The sequence below is a fragment of the Podarcis pityusensis genome, assembly GCF_964106645.2.
Source record: "Podarcis pityusensis genome assembly, chromosome: 2".
Classification (NCBI taxonomy): domain Eukaryota; kingdom Metazoa; phylum Chordata; class Lepidosauria; order Squamata; family Lacertidae; genus Podarcis; species Podarcis pityusensis.
This window is the reverse complement of record NC_138029.1, coordinates 121207409-121224542: the sequence shown is the minus strand read 5'-3', so window position 1 is coordinate 121224542 and position 17134 is coordinate 121207409. Positions and strand designations below refer to the sequence as shown.

Sequence of the window (17134 nt, the reverse complement as noted above, 5' to 3'; positions counted from 1 at the left end):
AGATTATTTCCTGGTGCAACTGGACTTCTCCGTGACCCTTCCCCTCTGCAGGGAGGTGGGACCGATTCGGATGGTCCACCCCCGCTACTTAATGGATCCAACTGGTTTCCAGGGAGTGGTAGGGGGTGCTTTATCCCAAGTTGATGGCCTCTCAGCTGATTCCCTGGTGGCCCGCTGGAATGCGGAGTTAACCAGGGCTATTGACTATCTGGCTCCGAAGCGCCCTCTCCAATTGCATGGAGCCCGGATAGCCCCGTGGTTTTCCCGGGGCTGAGGGCGATGAAACAATCGTTGAGACGGCTAGAGCGCCGGTGGTGGAAAACTCACTCTGAATCAGACCGGACACGGGCTAGAGCTCAACGTCGAGCCTACCAAGTGGCAATGGCGACGGCGAAGAGGGCCTTCTTCGCCACCTCCATTGCATCTGCAGAAAACAGCAGCAGGAGACTTTTTCAGGTGTTTCGCAATCTATCGGAACCACCTGCACCACCGGGGCCTGGTAGAGACCCCAAGATCTCCTGCAATGCTTTTGCAAAGTTTTTTGCAAATAAAGTCGCTCAGATTCAGGAGGAGGTAGATTCCACCGTGGGAGCAGGGCCAGGGCGGGAGAGTGCTAGAGTTCTGTCTAGTCCTGTTATATGGGATCAATTCCAATCTGTTACCTCCGAGGATGTGGACAGGCTGCTTGGACAAGTGAAACCGACCACCTGTCTCCTTGATCCTTGCCCATCCTGGCTGATAAAAGCGAGCCGGGAAGGGCTGGGCGATGGCCTCTGCGGGGTGGTGAATGCTTACCTCTGTGAGGGAGCCTTCCCAGACCCGCTGAAAGAGGTGGTCATTAAACCACTTCTTAAAAAAAAACATCTTTAGACCCAGCCAATTTGGCTAACTATTGCCCAGTCTCAAATTTAACATTCTTTGGCAAGGTGATTGAGCGGGTGGTTGCCGAACAACTCCAAGCATGCCTGGAGGATGCGGACCATTTGGATCCCTTCCAATCGGGATTCAGGCTTCACCATGGGACTGAAACTGCCTTGGTTGTGCTGGTTGATGATCTCCGGCGGGCTAGGGACAAAGGTGAGAGCTGTTTCCTAGTTCTGCTGGATCTCTCAGTGGCCTTTGACACCATCGACCATAACATCCTTCTGGACCGTCTTGAGGGGCTGGGAGCTGGGGGCACTGTTATACGGTGGCTCCGCTCCTTTCTCCTGGGCCGTGTCCAGAAAGTGGTGTTGGGGGATGAGTGTTCAGACCCCTGGGCTCTCACTTGTGGGGTGCCTCAGGGTTCCGTCCTCTCCCCCAAGCTTTTTAATATCTATATGAAGCCGCTGGGAGAGATCATCAGGGGGTTTGGGCTGGGTGTTTATCAGTATGCAGATGACACCCAGCTCTACCTCTCCTTTAAATCAGAACCAGTGAAGGCCGTGAAGGTCCTGTGTGAGTGCCTGGAGGCGGTTGGAGGATAACTATGCTTTCCTCTGCTTAAGAAATTTCTTGACGGTAAGACCCGTTTGAGAGTGGAAAGTTTCTCCAAGCAAAATTACCAGGTTTGTCCTTGTTTTCCTACTCATTGTTTGGAGAGAAACAGACCGCAAGCTGGGTTCGGACATCCCTGTAAGTCAGACTCTGGTGTCTTCTCAATGGAGCAATGTCAGAAATCCGGGAGCAGCCGAAAGGTGTTACCGTATTTTAGCAGTGTATATACCTCGGGGCTTCCAGTTCACACGAAGCCATCACTTTTTAAAAAAAATAAATGATTTTTATTTGATTTTACAAATTCATTCACACTCAAAATAACAAATAATAAAAATTATACAAGATTCTTCTGAATTTCAAGACCTCCCTCCTCCCCTACATGGGTTCTTTAATTAACTTTTTCAACTGCATACCATAAATCCTAATTTTTCAGTCCTCCATTATATCCAAAGTCTATGTAACATTACAAGAGTTATTTAAGACCTGCCAAAGAATTCAAATATTTACAGCAGTCTGCCAAATATGATATAAATTTCTCCCATTCTTTGTTGAAGTTTGATCTTTCTGGTTTCTGATTTTCCCAGTCATTCTTGCCATCTCTACATAACCCAGTAGTTTGCCTGCCAGTCCACCCTGGTAGGGATTTTATCGTTTTTCCAACTTCGGGCAGGCAGCTTCCTTGCAGCTATTGCTGCATACATTAACAGTCTTTTCAAAAAGGCTTCTGTTGTTGTTTTTTAACAAACATTATTTTAAACAGTTTCCCCCAAAATTCATTATATATCATTTCCCATATTTCCTTTGTTACTTTATCGTTCCACCACACATGGTAAAAGGTGCCTTCCTTTTCTTTACATTTCCAGCAAATATTTGAACTTGTCCTGTACATTTTTGCTAATTTACCCAGGAGTTAAATACAAGCTGTACATCATTTTCATATAATTTTATTTTGATGTATAAGGTAAAGGGACCCCTGACCATTAGGTCCAGTCGTGGCCGACTCTGGGGTTGCGGCGCTCATCTGACTTTACTGGCCAAGGGAGCCGGCGTACAGCTTCCAGGTCATGTGACCAGCATGACTAAGCTGCTTCTGGCGAACCAGAGCAGCACACGGAAACGCTGTTTACCTTCCTGCCGGAGTGGTACCTATTTATCTACTTGCACTTTGACGTGCTTTTGAACTGCTAGGTTGGCAGGAGCAGGGACTCACTCCGTGTGGGGATTCGAACCGCCAACCTTCTGATCGGCAAGCCCTAGGCTCTGTGGTTTAACCCACACCGCCACGCGCATCCCTATTTTAATGTATAACACGCTGTAAATTTCAAATCCCCTCTCCATAATTTTCCCCATGCTGAAAATGGAAAAATCACTTATTTTAACTGTGGTTTAACATGGCATGTGAACCTCACCAATGTCACTGAAGCACCAGTCTGCTGCAAAATGTAAGTGAAAGTAGAATGATGGGTGATGTTTCACCTTAATTGGAATATTTACAATAACGTATATTTACGACTGGGTGGTCTACGGAAACTGAGCACAGAGCCACACCATTGAAAGCATATCCAATGCATATTTAAAGCAATTTCTTCCAAAGAATTCTCAGAACTATGGTTCCCCCACCACAGAACTATAATTTGCAGTACCCTTAATGTTGTTGTTATATTTATATCCCACTTTCCCCCCACAAGAGGGTACTTTCTTCCATATGTGGGAGTTATGTAAGGTAGCAAAAGCTTTCTGATAAATGATTTATAATGAGCTGAAAAAAATGTTGAAGATAACTTTTGTTAAAAATACACAGAAGCTTTACTTTTAGGAATATTGGGGGGAGAGGTACCCAAAGAACAGAAAATATATATATATTTATATACATTACAGTCGTACGTCAGGTTACATACGCTTCAGGTTACAGACTCCGCTAACCCAGAAATAGTACCTCGGGTTAAGAACTTTGCTTCAGGATGAGAACAGAAATCGCGCAGCGGCAGCAGGAGGCCCCATTAGCTAAAGTGGTGCTTCAGGTTAAGAACAGTTTCAGGTTAAGAACGAACCCCCAGAACGAATTAAGTACTTAACCCGAGGTACCACTGTACTATAGCTGCCCAAATGATTTATGTCCAGAGATGGAAAGAAGAAACAGTTCCGACAAAGGAGGACTGGAAAATAAAATGGATGGAATATGCAGAAATGGTGAAACTTACCGGAAAAATACGAAACCAAGAAGAGAGATTTTTTGAAACAAAATGGGGAACATTTGTTGATTATTTGAAGATACATTGTAAAACTTGAAATATTAGCAGGATAGACATAAATTCGTGCAGTAAGAAATAATTAAAAGAGAACATAAGGGCAAACCAGTAAACAGGTTTGAACTGGATATGCAGTAATAAAAATATACAAAGTAAGTAACCACAGAAAGGAGGGGAGGGAAGTCGAAAGAAACGCAGATCAATTTTGCTACAAATTTTTGTAAAAATATTTGTAAAAGGTGAAAACAAAAAATAAAATTATATCAAAAAGTAATTAAACTATAGCAGAATTAAAACAATATAAAAACAAATCTATTAACACACAGGTAGTAAAACAACAACAGCCCAGCCCCATTAAAAGCCCTTTCCTTAAAAAACAAAACAAAAAAACCACACCCCTTAATAATCTACTTTTCCCAGGATTTCTGAGGGAAAGTCATGTTCTTTAAATGTGTTGGATGTGCTTTGAATCTATGGTGTGGATCTGGCCAAAAGGCAACACATGATATGTGGTTTCTCTTGGGTGTGAAATCTGAGAAGTTGTACTTGGATGAACGTTCTTTCTAGGCGTAATGCGTTTCTATACTTCCTCCTCTTCATGAGTTCTCTTATGCTTACTGAGGTATGATCTCCTTTTAAAGCATTTTCCGCACTCGGAGCATTTGTAGGGCTTCTCCCCGGAATGAGTCACTTGGTGCTTACTGAGGTTTGAGCTCGAACTGAAGCACTTCCCGCACTCGAGGCATTTATACGGTTTCTCCCCCGAGTGAATTCTCTGATGACATGTAAGGTGTGTGCTTCGACTGAAGCTCTTTCCGCACTCTGAGCATTGATACGGCTTCTCCCCTGTGTGGATTCTTTGATGAAACGTGAGATTAATCTTCTGATTGAAGCTCTTTCCGCACTCCAGGCATCTGTAGGGCTTCTCCTCTAGGTGGATTCTCTGATGAGAAGTGAGGTCTTTGTTCAGGTTGAAGCTCTTTCCGCACACCAAGCATTTATAGGGCTCCTCCTCTGAGTGAGTCGCTTGATGGTACATGAGGATTGTGCTAGAACAGAAGCTCTTTCCACACTCCAAGCATTTATACGGTTTCTCTTCGGAGTGAGTCCTCTGATGCATACTGAGGGTTGTGCTGTTGTTGAAGCTTTTCCCACACTGCAGGCATTCGTAGGGTTTCTCCCCCGTGTGAATCCGGTGATGGTTACTGAGGCCCGTGCTCAAACGGAAGCTCTTTCCGCACTCCGAGCACTTATATGGCTTTTCCCCTGTGTGGATTCTCTGATGGGTAATAAGGTCGGCGTTCTGACTGAAGCTCTTTCCACACTCGGCACATTTATAGGGTTTCTCGGCCGTGTGAATTCTCTGATGTGTGGAGAGGGCTGAGCTCTGACTAAAGCTCTTCCCACACTCCGAGCACGTATACGGTTTCTCCCCTGTATGAATCCTTTCGTGATAAGTAAGACTAATTTTGACGCTGAAACTCTTTCCACATTCCGAGCATTTGTACGGTTTCTCTGCCATGTGAGTCCTCTGGTGCATAGTTAGGCTTGAGTTGTGACTAAAGCTCTTCCCGCACTCTGCACACTTATATGGTTTCTCCCCTGTGTGAATTCTCTGATGAGCAGCCAGGCTCGTCCTCACTGTGAAGTTCTTCCCACACTCCGCACATTTATAGGGTTTCTCCCCAGTGTGAATTCTCTGATGACGAGTGACATACATCTTCTGACTGAAGCTCTTCCCACACTCCAGGCATCGGTAAGGCTTCTCCCCAGTGTGGAGGCTTTGATGCACGATGAGGGTTGTGCTGCGACTGAAGCTTTTCCCGCACTCCAGGCATTTATAGGGTTTCTTCCCCGTGTGGATTATCTGATGCTTCCTAAGGTCCGAGTTCGAACTGAAGCTCTTTCCACACTCCAGGCATGGGTGCACTTTCCCCACTGTGTGAGTTCTTTGATGCCTGCTGAGGTTTGTGAACCAACTGAAGCTCTTTCCGCACTCCAAGCATTTATATGGTTCCTCCCCTTTGTGGATTTTGCAATGAGCTCTGAGTTTAGACCTAGAACTGAAGCTTTTCTGACACACGAGGCATTGACTGGTCTTCTTTCTTTTATCAGTTTTTTCTGGGGTTGCGATTTCAAGGCAGCCACTGCCCTGGGAAGCAAAGGGTTTTTCCCTCCCCTGATTTGCTTTTCTTGCTGGCTGTCTCCTCTTTCCACACTGTTCTTTTTCCAGCAACACCCCCCATAGTTCTTCCGTTTCCTCAGTTGCCCCTTGGTCACCTGTTGCAATGAAGACAAGAAAACAATAAGAGTCCATATTGGAAATGGGAACTTCAAATAATTGAAGGACCTCAGGTAATTGTTAATTGGGATGTGCTACATAATTTCTCTCATAATGTCTGTCCTGCACTTGCAAATAATTCTCTGCCCCTTGATATAAGGCAAGTGCCTTCGCTGTGCTGTTTTCAGGGCCTGCTAAAAGCCTTTTTTACACAGGTAAATCTGACAAGTACCATATTTTTCTGTGTATAACACACCCCTGTGTATAAGACGACCCCTATTTTGGGGACTCTTAATTAAGAAAATGGGGGGAGATTGCCCAGAGTTGTTAAGCTTTTTTTGGGAGGGTTGCACGCGTCACCAAGAGTTTGGATTTGATATCCCGCTTTATCACTACCCGAAGGAGTCTCAAAGCGGCTAACATTCTCCTTTCCCTTCCTGGCCCACAACAAACACTCTGTGAGGTGAGTGGGGCTGAGACTTCAGAGAAGAGAACAGAGAGGGGCCACTAGGGGCACATCGGAAGATGGCTGACAATAACATCTCTCCAACCCACATGAGGTAATTAAGAGGCTGTGATGGGAGTAAACAGCCTCCCGCCCCCCCAAGTGGGTGGGGGGGGGGACTGCCCTTGCCTGCTGTGCCCTATACCACCCCCGAATTTGAGGGCGTGGGGGCACTAGGCAGAAAGCCCTTGTGCAGACTTCGGCGCTCCTGGACGCTGTCTCTGATTCGCGCCTCTAGCTGCAGCAACTTCAAAAGAAACAATTAGGAGGAAGCTAATGCACATATTTCAAGGAAGAAGGGGGAGTAAAGACTGCTTACCGAAGAGATCTCTGAGAAACAAGACGGGTCGGAGGAACAGGAATAAATCATGAAATCATGAGAAGACACACCAAGGCTCGGTATGTTTGGCAATGGGACTGGATGGGGGGGCGGGAACTTTCCTGTCTTTTCTCTATGTGATTAACCAAGAATCCCCCCCCCCCCCCAAGTCAGAAATGCCTTTAAATGACTTAAGCTGGGGATTTAAGACTGTGTGGAGATAATTTTCTAACAAAAGCATGTTTTAAGGAGGCTGTGGAAAGTATAAGAGCTTTGGAATGACGCAGCAAAAAATAGCGTCGCCATTTTGGCAAGCTCTGTCGAAAGACTTATGTCTGGGAGGAGGGTTAGATCTGTTTTCATATTGTGGGTGAGCCTCCTCAGAGGGACTAAAGAAGGCGACAGATGTGAGACCGATGATGGAAAGAGTGATTTTATTTATGAAAGTGAAGATATATGGAAACCATCTCGATATGATGATTGGACGAATGGAAAATTCACACAGGATTAAAACTGGTGTTTACCTGCTTAAGGAGATTATCAGAAGAGATCATAAAGAAAAATAGAAAAATATACGAACAAGATGAGATGTGAGAACAGCAAGATAGGACTGGATAGAATTATGAACATTATTTGGACAGATTTATGGATATTAACGCAGCAGGAAGAAGATGATTGGAATCCCCTTCGGAACTTGAAATATGGGTCCCCTCAACAAAAATTTAAAATTCGGCTTTGTAATTCAGAATTTATGTGATGTGATGTGATTTGATTTGATTTGATTTGATTGGTTGGTTAATAAAAATTATTTTTTTTAAAAAAAGAGAGAGACTTCAGAGAAGTGTGACTAGCCCAAGGTCACCCAGCAGCTGCATGTGGAGAAGCGGAGACACGAACCCGGTTCCCCAGATTACAAGACTACCGCTCTTAACCACTACACCACACTGGCTCTCGCCGACAGCAGCCACCAATCGCCTGCCCAATTGCCTCAGCGGCAGCCAGTCAACACCAGGCCTTGCCACAGCCACCAATCACCCACAAAATTGATGCAGAAGCAGCCAATCGACAGCAGCCACCAATCACCCACCCAATCGCCGCTGACAATCTCCTGCTCGCGGCTGCAACCAATCGCCCCCCCTACACTATCTGTGTTTAAGACGACCCCCAATTTTTAACATTTTTTTTTTATCGTCTTATACATGGAAAACTACGGTATACTACTCTGTGATTTTATTTTGGAATGTGTCTTTTTAAGACTTGCTGATTTTCTTTTAAAAACCGTTTCCACTCATTTGTTTTTAAGCTTCTGGTTTTATCGGTAATTTTAATGTCTCTTTTATATTATAAGCTTATTGATTGATTGATTGATTGATTGATTGATTGCATTTATATACCGCCCTATACCCAGGGGTATCAGGGTGGTTCACAGAATAAAATCAAGATATAAAACCACAAAATATATAATCAAAATAAAATCAACAACCCAATAGCCCCCCCTCTAAACTGCTCAGGGGTTCTGATGACTGAAAGGCACATCAATTCTGTTAATAAATATATAGAAATAATATGCATTTGTGTGAGGAGATTTCACCCCTCCCATACCCAAGAATCTCCTGATCATCTCCTGATGGTCTTTGCTGACTCTCCAGAGAGGAGGAGGCGTGTCCTGCCTATCTACTTATTCTGCCCAGCAACATATCAGTCTGTGTGTGAGAGAGAGTCAGTCAGTCAGTGTATCGGAGAGAGTGAGAGTGTTGGAGATCCTAGAGATAAGATTGCTGCTAAGAGCAGCTGCAGACTCTCAGTGTAGCATTGATTTATGCTTAGAATATTCAGCTCTGTATATAGCTTTGTATCATAGTTGTAGTTACAGAATAAAAGGAAGATATTCTACAGAGCTGCTCTCCGAGTGGTTTATACTCTGCAAGACTCTGCAAAACTCTGCTGCGCAACGACTGTATTATTGAGACAGTGAATCCGGTGCTCTCAGCTCTGAGCTGTGAGTCCACAGCACTGTGACCGTTTCCTGTGAGAAGGAGGTCTCTGGCGGTGCTACCCAGCTCGCCTAGCCCAGTCGGGGTTGAGGTGCAAGAGTCCAGTTGGTGCACTGGCTCTAGGGCGATGCTGACATTGTGGAGCATTGATTTACAATTAATGATGTCTGTTGGCTGACAAAGTGAAGAGTAACTCTACTTGACATTTGGGGAATCTGTTATAATTAAATGCAAGTCTATGCAGGAATTGAAATATGTAGTTGATGAGAAATGAAGGGGGGGAATTAATGCTAAAATATTTTTAAACATTGAAATGGAATTAGTAATGTATGTTACATTGAGCAGCAAGTAAGGGAGGGAAGAGAAACATCATGGAAGCGGGGTGGGAAGTCAATTTTTAAATTTGTATTATACTTGAATTAATTTTATTAAAACAATAAGGACCAAAAACAATGATTTAGTTATTTGCTTGTTGTTCCAGCTCTCAGCTATTAAATGCGTCCTGCAACTGAGTATTAAAAATGGCTATTTTGATGACGCCAAGCCTTTAATATTTTGCACCAATGTATAACCATGCATAGGGAAGTGGGTGGCGCTGTGGGTTAAACCACAGAGCCTAGGACTTGCTGATCAGAAGGTCGGCGGTTTGAATCCCCACGACGGGGTGAGCTCTCGTTGCTCGGTCCCTGCTCCTGCCAACCTAGCAGTTCAAAAGCACGTCAAAGTGCAAGTGGATAAATAGGTACCGCTCCGGCGGGAAGGTAAACTGGTTCACCAGAAGCGGCTTAGTCATGCTGGCCATATGACCCAGAAACTGTACGCTGGCTCCCTCAGACAATAAAGCGAGATGAGCGCCGCAACCCCAGAGTCGGTCACGACTGGACCAAATGGTCAGGGGTCCCTTTACCTTTACCTATAACCATGCATAACACTCTAGTGCAGGCGTAGGCAAACTCCGGACCTCCAGATGTTTGGGACCACAATTCCCATCATCCCTAGCTAACAGGACCAGTGGTCAGGGATGATGGGAACTGTAGTCCCAAACATCTAGAGGGCCAGAGTTTGCTTATGCCTGCCCTAGCGGATTTTTTTTATATTAAATTGAAAGGTGGGAGATAAATGCTCTTAATCGACAAAGAGAGATCAAATCCCACTAGAAAAGGAGAATGGGCTTTGGAGTACGAAAGCATAGGAACCATTCAACAAGTAGGTTCTTAACTGCTCTTTTAGACAGACACCCTTACCGAGCAAGTCCAGAATCCTGCCCTTTTCCTCCTTGACTTCTCCATGCAGAGCCGCCCGGTCAGGATCCAGGGGTGCCCAGGCCTCCTCCTCTTCCTCCTTTTTGAAATGCAGAGCCATCTCTTCAGTGGGTCACCGGATCCTGAAAGGCAAGATTTCGCTTTCACGCAAAACGCAAAGACCACCGATGGCAGAATCAGGAGACAGGGCTGAAGCAAAGCTGGTACTTCTGGTCAGCAGCTGGAAATGAACCACTTGCACAATCCTTTGGGTTCACTGCCAAGGCTCAGACTTTTATAATCTGGCTGTCACAGCCCCCCCCCCCCCGTGCCCTTCTCCTCCTCTCGCCAACCCCACTAACGATTTTAGCTGTTTACAGTGGTTTATAAAATAAGATTAGGATGCGGATGGCACTGTGGGTTAAACCACAGAGTCTAGGACTTGCTGATCAGAAGGTTGGTGGTTCAAATCCCCGCGACGGGGTGAGCTCCCGTTGCTCCTGCCAACCTAGCAGTTTGAAAGCACAAAGTGCAAGTAGATAAATAGGTACCACTTTGGCGGGAAGGTAAATGGCGTTTCCGTGCGCTGCTCTGGTTCGCCAGAAGCGGCTTTGTCATGCTGGCTACATGACCCGGAAGCTGTACGCTGGCTCCCTTGGCCAATAAAGCGAGATGAGCGCCGCAACCCCAGAGTTATCCGCGACTGGACCTAACGGTCAGGGGTCCCTTTACCTTTGCCTATAAAATAAGATTATAAATGTTTCCCCATTCCTTATTGCAATTTTGGTCTTCCTGGTTTCTGATTCTTCCGGACATTTTTGCCATTTCGACATAGTCCATCAACTTAGACCTGCCATTCTTCTCTGGTAGGGACTTTATCTTCTAAAATCCACATTTCCAGTACATCCCTCATACAAAATACTGAGAGCCTGGAAGCGGGACCTAGTTTAGCCAAGTCTCACCCCCAAACCACCTCAAACGTGGTTGAAATTAAGGTTTTTGCTCGGCTGCAGTCAGGCTGCACAACCGATTCTTTAATTTGCAGGTGGTGTTTTAATCTACTGGGTGCACAAAACCTCACTTCCCTCCTTTATTTTAGAAATATTATTTAATATAAATTTAAAAGAGGGAAGAGCCATTTCTGCTGCTGCACCTGAAGTTCAATATGCAGCCCCTGCACATGAAGGCTTTAATAATAATAATAATAATATTTATACCCCACCCATCTGACTGGATTTCCCCAGCCACTCTGGGTGGCTCCCAACAAAATATTAATATTAATATTAATATTAATACTACTACCTAATGGTCAGGGGTCCCTTTACCTTTTTACTGCTCGGACACTGTGTTCTGCCTGGACACTGAGGTCCGGTGCCAAGGGCCTTCTGGCAGTTCCCTTGCTGCGAGAAGCCAAGTTACAGGGAAGCAGGCAGAGGGCCTTCTCGGTAGTGGCACCCGCCCTGTGGAACACCCTCCCACCAGATGTCAAAGAGAAGAACAACTACCAGACTTTTGAAGACATCTGAAGGCAGCCCTGTTTAAGGAAGCTTTTAATGTTTAATAGGTTATTGCATTTTACTGTTTTGTTGGAAGCCGCCCAGAGTGGCTGGGGAAACCCAGCCAGATGGGTGGGGCATAAATAATAAATTATTATTATTATTATTATTATTATTATTACTACTACTACTACTAAAGTTTTATTCCGCGCACGTATGAACTGTTTTGGTGAGGGAGACCATGAGATGCACCTCCAACAGCCTCTTTACAGAAGTGACCAACCTTTGCAATGCTTTGGACCTCAAAATCTACCAGCCAGCGTTGTTCTGTTTCCAGGTTCTTCTTCAGTTTTTCTCCCTCCTTCCCTCTCTCTGACTGATGTACCTTTCCATCCTTTCACCTGAGAGATTTAACCAGGCTGCTGAGTGCTTCACCAACTCCCCTTTTTAAGGAAAACCGATGAAACAGAGGCGCGATCAAAGAAGAGCCACCCATGGGCCGTGGGTTCGAATTCCGCATTGGGCAACAGATTCCTGCATTGCAGGGGGTTGGACTAGATGACCCGCGGGATCCCTTCCAACTCTACGGCATAGCTGTCAACTTTCCCCTTTTCTTGCGAGGAATCCTATTCGGAATAAGGGAATTTCCATTTAAAAGGGGGAAACGTTGACAGCTATGCTCTACATTCTATGGGTGGGAAACAGCGCCAAACCGGGATGGAGTGATGGACTACAACTCCCATCATTCCTCATTGGCGGCCGTGCTGACAGGGGCTGATGGGAGTTGGAGTCCTGTCGCAGGATCCCCCCCTGCAAAAGGAGCCTAAGATGCCATTGGGGGGCAAGTAGGGGGTGGGAGGGCCAGCAGCAACCCCGCATCTCCCTGTCCTGCCTTGCAGTGCCCCCCCGCACCCTCCTCCCTCCCTGCCACCCCAGGGCTCCCCTTCAGCCCCCCATCTCCCCATGCACAGAGCTATGGGGAGGCAGACCACTGACCAGATTCTGGGGGGTCTCCGATGCAGCGCTTGAGAGAGGCAGGGCTGGAGCTGGAGGAGGGAGCTGTTCGCACAGGCTTGCATTTGCTCCGGAGGACCCCCGCCCCACTCTCCTCCTCCTTTTGCACCCCCACCCCCCCAATTCACATCCTCTCTAGGACCCGGAGTCAGTTCACTTTAACCCTTAGAAGGCAGGATCGCTTCCCTCGCTCTGCGCCTCTCTGAGCCAAAGAGGGAAAATCAGTTCTAATTGCGCAGCTCTGGTCTGATTGATTGATTGATTGATTGATTGATGCTTATTCAAAGATGTACCAAAAAAGGGAAAACGAGCGAGGTCCCAACTAAATAAGAGTGGCAACTTAAGCAGATAGAATATGTGCAGCTTGCAGACTTAACATATAGAATAAGAGAACAAGAAGAACGTACGTTTAGAGAAGATTGGAAAACGTTTATTGAATATATGGGGAATAACTGCGTACAGCTGAAAACGCTGGCAGGGTTAAGATAAATTCAACGGTGTAAATAAGTATTGATGGATGCAATAATGGAATACTGAATGGTATAGTTTCTGAGAAACATGCAGGGATTTATGATATGTAAAATGAACCATGGAAAGAGAAAAAGGGAAGTCCTTGATATCTTAAGGATGTAAAAATGAGTATTTTAAAGTGTAAAACAGAAAATTTAATAAAAATTATATACAAAGATGTACAAAAACGCATACCTATTTTAAAGCACCTTATATACTGAAATGAAACAGCGGCCTGGTCTAAAAGAGAACGAAGGTCTAAAAGTCAGAAGGAAGACATGGAAAGGAAAACACTAAGAAAAAGAGAAAGCGAGAGAAAAAGAAAAGAAAGGAAAAACAAAACAAATAAATACAAGGACTTCCAGTTCTCTGTCCTGCAGCTACATGTGGTATTCATGCCTTAAGATCCAACCATTCTGTCATCTGTAAGCCAGTATTTTTTCAACCTTCAAATCCTGATATTACAAGATTGTTTTCTCTTTCATGCCAAAAGCCCATAAGAAATTCCCTATTCCTTATTTGCGCAGTAATGATTTTTCTCTAATTAAATGTGTTCACATCGGCATCTCAGCCAAATCCATTAGTTTTATTGGCCATTCTTCTGTAGCGCTTAGGGCTGTAGACTTTCCACCTTTGTTCCTGTAGCAATCTTGCCGCTGTAATAATATAGGATTATTATACGCACAGCTCTGGCCTACAATGGATCGTCTCCCACACACTCCTAAAGGTTAAAATGATATAATATAATATAATATAATATAATATAATATAATATAATATAATATAATATAATATTATAATATTTATTATTTGTACCCCGCCCATCTGGCTGGGCCTCCCCAGCCACTTTGGGCAGCTTCCAACAAAGACCAAAAATACCGTATTTTTCGCTCTATAACACGCACCCGACCATAACACGCACATAGTTTTTAGAGGAGGAAAACAAGAAAAAAATATATTCTAAACGAAACAGTGGATGTATGATTTTTGTGGTTCATGCTGTGGCCACAGACATGTGATCTGACGGTGAGTTTGGGGTAGCCCAATGCAAAAATCCTGAGGATCCATGTGGATCCATGCATTGTAACCACGTTTTTGCACCACTGCGGCCCCAGGCAACAGTGGGTGTGTGATTTTTTTGGTGCAAGCTGTAGCCATGGACATGCTATGTGATCTGATGGTGAATTTGGGGTGACCCAGTGCAAAAATCCTAGGATCCATGTGGATCCGTGCTTTGTAACCACGTTTTTAGTGGGGAGGGAAGGAAAAGCACTCAAGGGACAAGGAACACGCGTGGGGTGGGTGGAGAAGGATGCTGTTAAAAACGCAGAAGAGGGGTATAAGAGGAGAAGACTCCTCTCCTCTCCCGCTTTGCTCCTTTAAAGCAAGCAGGCTCTCTGTCCCTCTCTCCTCCCTACTCAGCGGCTCTTCTCTCGCTTTGCTGTTTCAAAGCGAGCCACGGAGGAGGGAAGGAAGGGGATCCATGGATCCTCTGCTCACGACTGCAGCAAATCCCCCTGCCATCCATAGGCATTCGCTCCATAACACGCACAGACATTTCCCCTTACTTTCTAGGAGAAAAAAAGTGAGTGTTATGGTGCAAAAAATACGGTATACTAAAATGTCACACATTAAAAACTTCCCTGAACAGGGCTGCCTTCAGATGTCTTCTGAATGTCAGGTAGTTGTTTATCTCTTTGACATCTGATGGGAGGCTGTTCCACAGGGCAGGTGCCACTACCGAGAAGGCCCTCTGGCTGGTTCCCTGTAACCTCACTTCTCACAGGGAGGGAACCACCAGAAGGCCCTCGGAGCTGGACCTCAGTGTCTGGGCTTAAGGACAGGGATGGAGACACTCCTTCAGGTACACAGGACAGAGGCCGTTTAGGGCTTTAAAGGTCAGCACCAACACTTTGAATTGTGCTCGGAAACACACTGGGAGCCAATGCAGGTCTTTCAGGACCGGTGTCATATGGTCTCTGTGGCCCCTCCCAGGCACCAGTCTGGTTGCCGCATTCTGGATTAGTTGTAGTTTCCGGGTCACCTTCAAAGGTAGCCCCACGTAGAGCATATTGCAGTAGTCCAAGCAGGAGATAACCAGAGCATGCGCCACTCTGGCAAGACAGTCCACGGGCAGGTAGGGTCTCATCCTGCGTACCAGATGGAGCTGGTAGACAGCTGCCCTGGACACAGAATTGACCTGCGCCTCCATGGACAGCTGTGTTACCCCATTCAGAACCAGGGAATCCTCCACACCTGCCCGCCTCCTGCCCGCCTCCCTCCATGGACAGCACAGTTACCCCATTCAGAACCAGGGAATCCTCCACACCTGCCCGCCTCCTGTCCCCCAGAAACAGTACTTCTGTCTTGTCAGGAGTCAACCTCAATCTGTTAGCCGCCCTCCATCCTCCAATCACTGTATAGGACAAGCTTCAAGAGCAGGGGATTGGAAACTCAGTTCCAGGGGCTTTATATGGTTTTCCAGCCCTGCTTCTCGCCTGCTCCTGCATTTCTTTCTGACACAGACTCTCCCTGCTCACTACGCCCTGTTACCTCTTCAGCTTCCCAGTCTCTTCCTTCCCCCTGTCTTCTCCCTCTGCCCGCTCATTGTTGTCTCACTACGATTCCCTGGGCATAGACCCTTCTTTTCTTTCGGGTTCTCCAACCATTGCATGACACCTGCCTTCTGCCCTACCAACCCCAATGGGTACTGACCACTGAGGTAGAAATTATGCAAAACCCACTCTCAGGAAGGCCAGCTTCACGTGTGCAAAGTACAGTCTGACGCCAAACTAGTAGGGACCAGTTTTATGACAAGGCTGTATATTGTCCCCCTGCTTATTTAACTTATATGCAGAATTCATCATGTGAAAGGCTGGGCTGGATGAATCCCAAACCGGAATTAAGATTGCCGAAAGAAATATCAACAACCTCAGATGACACAACCTTGATGGCAGAAAGTGAGGAGGAATTAAATAACCTTTTAATGAGGGTGAAAGAGGAGAGCGCAAAATATGGTCTTGAAGCTCAACATCAAAAAAACGAAGATCATGGCCACTGGTCCCATCACCTCCTGGCAAATAGAAGGGGAAGAAGTGAGAGATTTTACTTTCTTGGGCTCCATGATCACTGCAGATGGTGACAGCAGTCACAAAATTAAAAGACACCTGCTTCTTGGGAGAAAAGCAATGACAAACCTAGACAGCATCTTAAAAAGCAGAGATATCACCTTACCAACAAAGGTCCGTATAGTTAAAGCTATGGTTTTCCTAGTAGTGATGTATGGAAGTGAGAGCTGGAACATAAAGAAGGCTGATCGCCAAATAATTGATGCTTTTGAATTATGGTGCTGGAGGAGACTCTTGAGAGGCCCATGGACTGCAAGAAGATCAAACCTATTGAAGCTACCAGCATGAGTTTGACCAAACTGCGGGAGGCAGTGGAAGACAGAAGTGCCTGGCGTGCTCTGGTCCATGGGGTCATGAAGAGTCAGACACGACTAAACGACTAAACAACAACAAAACTGCATGCTAGAGTGAAAAACAACTATCAGATAAGATGCAAAGGAGGCCTCTGCACACAGCAAAAAACTTGAATTGAATATGTGTTTTTGAGGACTGTGGTTGGAGGAAGAGGTGGCAGAAGGTGGTCAGCTAGTGGAAGGAATGAAAATGTTGCTTTTTCATAAAACCACAAAAGGTCAAAAGGCCTCAAACAGTTGCAGCATCTGAGCAGAAGGTTGCAACAGCGAAGAAACAGCAGACTCCCCTAGAGGTTTAGCTTGAAGAGAGCATAGGAACATGCCTTCTGGCGGATCCCTCACTGCGAGAAGCCAAGTTACAGGGAACCAGGCACAGGGCCTTCTCGGTAGTGGCGCCTTCCCTGTGGAACACCCTCCCATCAGATGTCAAAGAGATAAACAACCATCTTGACTTTTAGAAGACATCTGAAGGCAGCCCTGTTTATGGAAGTTTCTAATGTTTGATGTTTTCTTGTAGTTTTTTTTATAAAAAATATTCTGTTGGAAGCCACCCAGAGTGGCTGGGGAG

General features: G+C 45.6%; 2 protein-coding genes across 2 annotated transcripts in view; both read right to left on the bottom strand.

The window, feature by feature from the left end:
* LOC308469757 (uncharacterized protein) overlaps positions 1-17134 on the bottom strand; it is a 127900-nt gene that overhangs the window by 15592 nt on the left and 95174 nt on the right. The gene's annotated exons all lie outside the window — the stretch shown is intronic.
* Positions 1738-12659, bottom strand: LOC308469597 (uncharacterized protein). The gene is made up of 3 exons (XM_080992290.1): positions 12558-12659; positions 10069-10208; positions 1738-6005 (listed from the first exon to the last, which is right to left on the bottom strand). The coding sequence occupies exons 2-3, from the start codon at positions 10184-10186 to the stop codon at positions 4306-4308; spliced, it is 1818 nt and encodes a 605-aa protein (XP_080848416.1). The 5' UTR covers positions 10187-10208; positions 12558-12659; the 3' UTR covers positions 1738-4305.